Source organism: Myotis brandtii, unplaced genomic scaffold (assembly GCF_000412655.1).
Source record: "Myotis brandtii unplaced genomic scaffold, ASM41265v1 scaffold868, whole genome shotgun sequence".
Classification (NCBI taxonomy): domain Eukaryota; kingdom Metazoa; phylum Chordata; class Mammalia; order Chiroptera; family Vespertilionidae; genus Myotis; species Myotis brandtii.
In genome coordinates, this window is record NW_005371540.1 from 714,139 (window position 1) to 720,465 (window position 6,327).

The following is a 6,327-nucleotide window of genomic DNA, read 5'->3' on the forward strand; positions in this document are numbered from 1 at the left end:
GCTGCTGAAAGCAGGTATCTGGTTTGTTTGGGTTCTATAATCGAAACACTGTTTCAACTCCAGCTCTGAGATCCCGGCTAGATGAAAGCAGGTTTCTGGGGTTTTGTTTAGCTTCTATATTTGTAACAATGTTTCAAACTGCAAGCTCAGAGGCCGGCAGCGGCAGGCGGGGAATGTTGGAGTCCTCCGTCACTGAAGCAAGCAAGCCTCATGTTCACTTCAAGCTGCCTGGCTGCCGTCCGCCATCTTGGCTGGCAGTTAATTTGCATATCGCCCTGATTAGCCAATGGGAAGGGTAGTGGAGTGACACCAATTTGCATGTTTCTCTTTTATTAGTGTAGATTGCCACAAGTTTCCTTCACATTGCATTATGATAAACAAGAAATCATACCTCCCAGTTTATAAGATATTAGTCCTGCCCTTTCCTACAGGTCCCTTCCCTGTCCCTGAAACTTCTGTTACCTTTTTTTTTAATTTTGTATCGTTGAGATTTATGACATTTGCATTCTTCCTTGTAATCATAACTAAATCTTCATTACTTATCTGTAGGCTGATTCTAAAACATTAACATAAATAAACACCATTGACTTCATTATAAGTAATTATCTTGCATGGCAAAGCTGACTAGTATTCTGTGACTGTGTCTCTTTTATGTTCTGCTTTTTGTTTTTCCCAGTTTTATAGTGCTTTTATTTTTTACTTGGACTATTTGGTTTTATCAGACTTTCATTTTTATTTTCCAAACTCTATCAGGTGCTTGGTTGCAGTGCCCTTTCCCCCAGACCCACCTCTCCGAGGGTCCTCCACTACCCTGCTCTAGTCTGGACTGGTCACTCACTGTCCCATCTGACCGCGGCCATCCTGGCCTTCCCTTGCTGCACTCCCTCCTGGGAGCCAGTGTGTCCTCTTCTTCCTGACTTACCCCCACTTCTGTCCGGAGGACATCCTCGAGGTGTTTTCCTAAGAAAGGACGATTGGAAGCAAACTTTTCGAATTCTTGAATATCAAAAAACTGTCTTTTCTTCACATTAGTTGAAAATTTTAGCAGTATGCAGACCTGTAGTTTGAAAACCGTTGTCCCTCAAATTTGGAGGTAGAGTTCCATTGCTCCTGGAGCTCAGTGTTGCTGATGGCCAGCCTGGTGTTCCTCTGATACCTGCCTCTGGGGGTCACCTATTTTCTTGTTCCAAAAGCCCTTTTGATTTTGAAATAACATCCAAATGGGTTTCATTTATCATCTGTCTCATTCAGAGACTCTCAGATGAAATCCCTGTTCAGCCACATTTCTCTGCTGCATGATATTGTACCTAGACCTCAATTCCTCAGAATTTTCTCGGGGTCCCACTGTGCAGGGATTTTAGGGTGCTACTTTTTCAACCAGCCTTGCCTCTTACTACTCTTCTGTCTGCAGAGGAGTAGTAAGGGAACAGACCTGTGTTATTCCTTTACTAGTAGCCCTGCGCACAAATCCCTGCGCCAGTAGCTCGCTGCTGCCCTCCTGTGGCTCTCTGCCCGCTGCCCTGTCTCCTGTAGCTTGCCCCCCCTTCATAGCTTGCTGCCCTGCCCCCTCCTGTAGCTCTCCGCCTCTCGCTTATAGCTCGCTCCCCCACCCTCCTGCTGATCTGGTCGTGACTCAGTCGGTCGTTATGCTTCACGGCGTACCAACCATTTGCATATTACATCTTTATTATATAGGATTATCATCACAGTTAGGTTTCCACAGAGAGGAGCCATTAACAAACATGATAAATCCACCAACTTACGTGGGAAACCTCCAGTTTCTCCTTAATGACCTTCTTATTTAAGAAGTAATCTCCACTTTATAGAAATAATCATCACTTGCCACCCCACGAGCTATTAAGCATTTGGATAAATTTTCTTTTGAGATTTTTTTTTTCTAGAAATGCATATGTGTTCTTTATTTGCCTGTCTGTTTTGTTTTTTTGTTTTGTTGTTTTGGGGGTTTTGTTTGTTTGTTTGTGTGTGTGTGTGTGTTTTATCATTAAGCCATATTCCCAGCACCATTGGTTGTATGAATCTTCCTTTCCCCACTGGTTTGGTCTGACACTTTTATAAAATATTAAATTATATATATAAACTGTCTGTGCCTATGGAAACCATTGTGATTAAGGCTGTTCACCGGCTTGTAGACCTACTGATTCTTACATCAGTAAAAAGTCTAGTGCCAAACTGTAGTATTAGCAGCTTCTCGTATACACCCCTCTCGTGAGGGTTAGAATATTTTAAAGACTATCTTGGCCATTTTTGTTCATTTCTTCTTATATATAAAGTTTAGAATTATTTTGTTAGCTGACCCTCTCTTAGAAGAGAAGCTCCTTGCTTTTCCTATTGGAATTAAATGGCTTTCTTTCACAAATGTGAAGTACTCACCGTGGGGCAAGCTGTGCAAAGTGCTGAAGATACAAACGTGAGGAAGGCGGGTACAGCTGCTGCCACTCAGCGCTTACTGTGACCAGTCAGTCCTTCCCCAAATGCTCATGATTTTGAAAGCTTGGCCACGTTTAGTGTTTTTATTCTAGGAACATAGTGTGTTTGCAGTCCTTTCTCTTAAACCCTGTCTTTCTGTTTCATCGGTTGCGTTTTTGTTTTTAATCTTCCTTGAAAAAAATTACTCAATTTTTCTAATTCTATGAAATATTCACCCAATATTTATTTTATATTATTTTATCACCTAATAAGGACTTTTTACATTTGCATTCAAGTTTTGTGACCAAATTGGTAGCAGTTTGGGACCAGATGGGGCTGAATGGACTTTAGAAAGTATCGTCTCACATGCTGTGCTGTGACTCCGAGCCTTTACCTGTGACTGGCCCTCAGAGACGGTCTAGTCAAGAAGACGCGCTCTGCATTGGTTGTTAAAGCACGCCGGGTGTCACAGGCCATCAGGCCCAGAACCGGGGAACAGCGGAGCAGCCAGACCTCTACCCTTTGTCAGTCGTGTTACCGGTGCCCGCGGAGCACGGGGCCTGGGAGAGCACGCCTGCTGTCTGACTCATTCGCCTGGGACGTGGGGGCTGCATGCTCAGGGGTGCGTCCTACGCAGCGTCTCTTCCTTGCCTTTGGACGTCCCCTCCCTGTCGCCCACTCTGGCCGCTCTGGAAGAGCATTCCCGGGGTCCTGCCCCTGAGCCGGGCAGAGCTGCCAAATCCCCCTCGGCCTCTCCGAGTCCATCTCTCTGGCCTTTCCCTTCACTTCTTTGTCGTCCCCTCAGCTCGCCCCGGAGGTTAGCCTCACGCGCTCCTCTCATGTTTTCTGCGTGGTTTCCTCCACCCGCATGTGCGCATGACCTCGTGTTCTCCCCGGGGACAGAGCCCACCCCGACATCCGGCCGCAGACGGGGTGGCGAGGCCTCGCTCCTCTCCCCGCCCATGGGTGCTGCGTGGCCGCTTCTCCGAGGGACTCTGAGCAGAGCCTCAGCGCGGCTCCTGCTCCGCTGGGCTGAGGCGGGTTCCCCCCTGCTTGAATTCTAAGTTGATTGGTGTCTGTGAGGCAGGAAAGCCAAGGCTGGTGCTGGCTGGTGCTCCCAGGAGGGCAGGGCAGTGAGTGGGCAAGAGAACATGCCCCGCCCCCAGCCGGCCCAGCCCAGGGCCCCACGGTGGCAGTCATCGCCGCCGCCTCCCTGACAGCCGGAGACTTGCAGCGCTTGTTGGGGGTAGCTGTGCCTTTTGCTCCCTTGGCTTCACCCAGGTGGACTATTTTCTGATAGAGCCAGTGCAGGGGTCGCTGTCCCATGCGCCACACCCTCCACGTGAACATCGGCATCTCCGGCCGTGGCCTGACGAGCGGAGTGAACACGTGTCCGTCCCCACGGCTCTCCCACTTCCTGCCTCTTCATCGTCTGCCCAGCAGGGACTCAGACCATGTGTGACGTAATTCAAATAAAAGTCTTCCCTTTGGAGCAGGGGCTGGGCCTTGAGTTGATTTGAAGGGCCTGAGCGCATCCATGTGTTTATGGCACAAATATTGAGGAGCTGCTCAAACCCACCATTGCACTCGCGGCTCCGAGCCTGCAGCGGGCACAGAGGCGCAGCCTTTTGGAGCAGGAGCCACAGGCCTGGGAGAGAGCAGGTCGGGGAAGTACAGCCAGACCCCACTGGCCTGGGCGCGCTGGGCAGACACACGCAGAAAACGGTGCTGCAAAGAGGCAGGAAACCTGGAGGGTTGAAACCCGTAAACGCTGGCTCCCCTTGCCTGACCCACCGCCATATTCTCTGTAAGGTCGAGGACACGGCCCCGAGCAGTTGCCCGGCCTGCCCTCCACCGACCAGTTTCCCACGGGCTCCTGGCTCAGGTGAAGTGGCTAAAACCCTGACAACAAACGGGGAGATTGAGGTCAGCACAGCAATGAATCTCCTGGTAAGCGGAGCTTAGGGCAAGCCCCGGGCTACGCCAGCCTTTCCGTGGACGTGGTTACAAAGTACACGGAGGCATCTTTCCAGCTGGGAGCTGTCGAGCGACGTCCTGCAGTCTCTAGTGGCAAAGGGTCAATAGGACCACAGAGGCCGTCCTGAGAGGCTGCCCTCACTAGGGGTGGACAGGGCCAAGCAATGGGAGGAGTGTTCGCTGGCCTCCAGAACGTTCTTTGAATTCACCTGCGAATATTCTCCTGTGCATTTATTTTCTTCTTCCTCTTAAATGTACTTTTTCCCCTAAAACAAAATCCCAGTGTTGGAGGGCCCTGAGCAACTGGATTAATCACCAGCAGCCCCAGTCCCTCCTGCCGACCTCAGCACAGAGCTCCATGGTGTTTTCGGGCCTGTGACCTCTAGGCTGTCAAGCCAAGTTCACGGGCACCGGAGCCAGTTTCTCAGATTAGCCTGAGGACGTGTCGGGTATCTCGTCACTACGGGAGAGGGAAGTGGCACACAGAGCCTTCCTCAGGGCGGCGGGGCCTTCCCACCGGAGTTGGGAACCCCCCACCCGGACGTGCTTCTGCTGTGGCCCCGACGTCCAGGGCCCAGACGAGCCGTCTCTGGTCCCGTGGCTCTGGCCAAGCCGCTCACCTGTGTGCCTGTGTGTTTCCAGGGAATACTACATCACCATGGTGAAGTGGGCCACCAACACCAAGGTCGCCGTGAACTGGCTGAGCCGGGCGCAGAACGTGTCCATCCTCACCCTGTGTGACGCCACTACGGGCGTCTGCACCAAGGTACGGGCAGGGAGCACCCAGGCCTCGGCAAGGCCACCCTTGAGCCCTTTGGGCTTGGTAGCTGCAGGCAAAGGGCTCAGCTGCTTGCTGGTCAAGGTGGCAGCCTGCATCCAAGTCTCTGCATTGGTGCCACCTGGTGGGTGGCTGCAGTACTGCCGAACACCCCGGGGCTTGCTCTTTCAGTGCCTCCCGGCCGTGTGCACTCTTTTTTTGGCCTTGAATTTTCATTTCCCAACTGCAGAGGAAAAGGCTTGCAAAGCCACTCTGTTGGAACTCAGGAGCCGCCACGCAGCAGCTCTCGCTGCACTGCCTCAGTGAGGCGCGGCGGTCTGTACTGAGACCGAGGGGGTTTGCACATCACTTAGAGCAGATCCAGGTTATTCTGAGGGCTCGCTCGAGGTGAAGGAGGAAGGATGGACACCAGCTAGGAAGCTGGGAATTGCTCCTAATTCTTACCTGTGCCCCTGCGAGTATCCGCCACCGAAACGCCATGGCCAACAACAGCCCTGGGCGCCTGGAGGTGGGCCAACCCCCAGGCCAGCTCACGGTTGGGATGTGTTTGATCTTCTATTAGGCTTACTCCACGCATTTCGGTAGGCCTACTTCTCATTTCCTTTCTAAACCCCCTTAATGTATCCGAACAAGGATTGTTACTCAGAGTTGGTAAGTCCACATATGCACGTACGGGTGCACACACAAATTCCTAAAACAAACAGCACTTGCGTTTGCTTTTACATGGGCACATGCCAGGTCAGGGGTGACCATCTAATGGGGACCTGCCTGGTCAAGGGTGACCATCTAATGGGGACCTGCCTGGTCAGGGGTGACCATCTAATGGGGACCTGCCAGGTCAGGGGTGAGCATCAAGTGGTAAAAGGATTCCACCTGCATGGAGTTGTCCTTGCAGCTGGGAGAGTGACATTTCTTATTTGGGGACACTTGGTTTTGGCTCTGAGCCACACTATAAGACCGCCTCATCCTGAGCGGTAGCCTGGTCCTAAACCGTGACCTGGTCCCGACGGTAGCCAGGTCCCGAGCCGTGGCCTGGTCCCGAGCCGTGGCCTGGTCCTGACAGTAGCCAGGTCCTGAGCCATGGCCTGGTCCCGAGCCGTGGCCTGGTCCCGACGGTAGCCAGGTCCTGAGCCATGGCCTGGTCC

General features: G+C 52.0%; 1 protein-coding gene across 1 annotated transcript in view; it reads left to right on the plus strand.

The window, feature by feature from the left end:
- DPP6 (dipeptidyl-peptidase 6) overlaps positions 1-6,327 on the plus strand; it is a 386,529-nt gene that overhangs the window by 312,263 nt on the left and 67,939 nt on the right. The window contains exon 11 of the mRNA XM_014532252.1: positions 5,047-5,170. Coding sequence (XP_014387738.1) covers positions 5,047-5,170 — 124 coding nt within the window. The remainder of the gene's footprint in view (positions 1-5,046; positions 5,171-6,327) is intronic.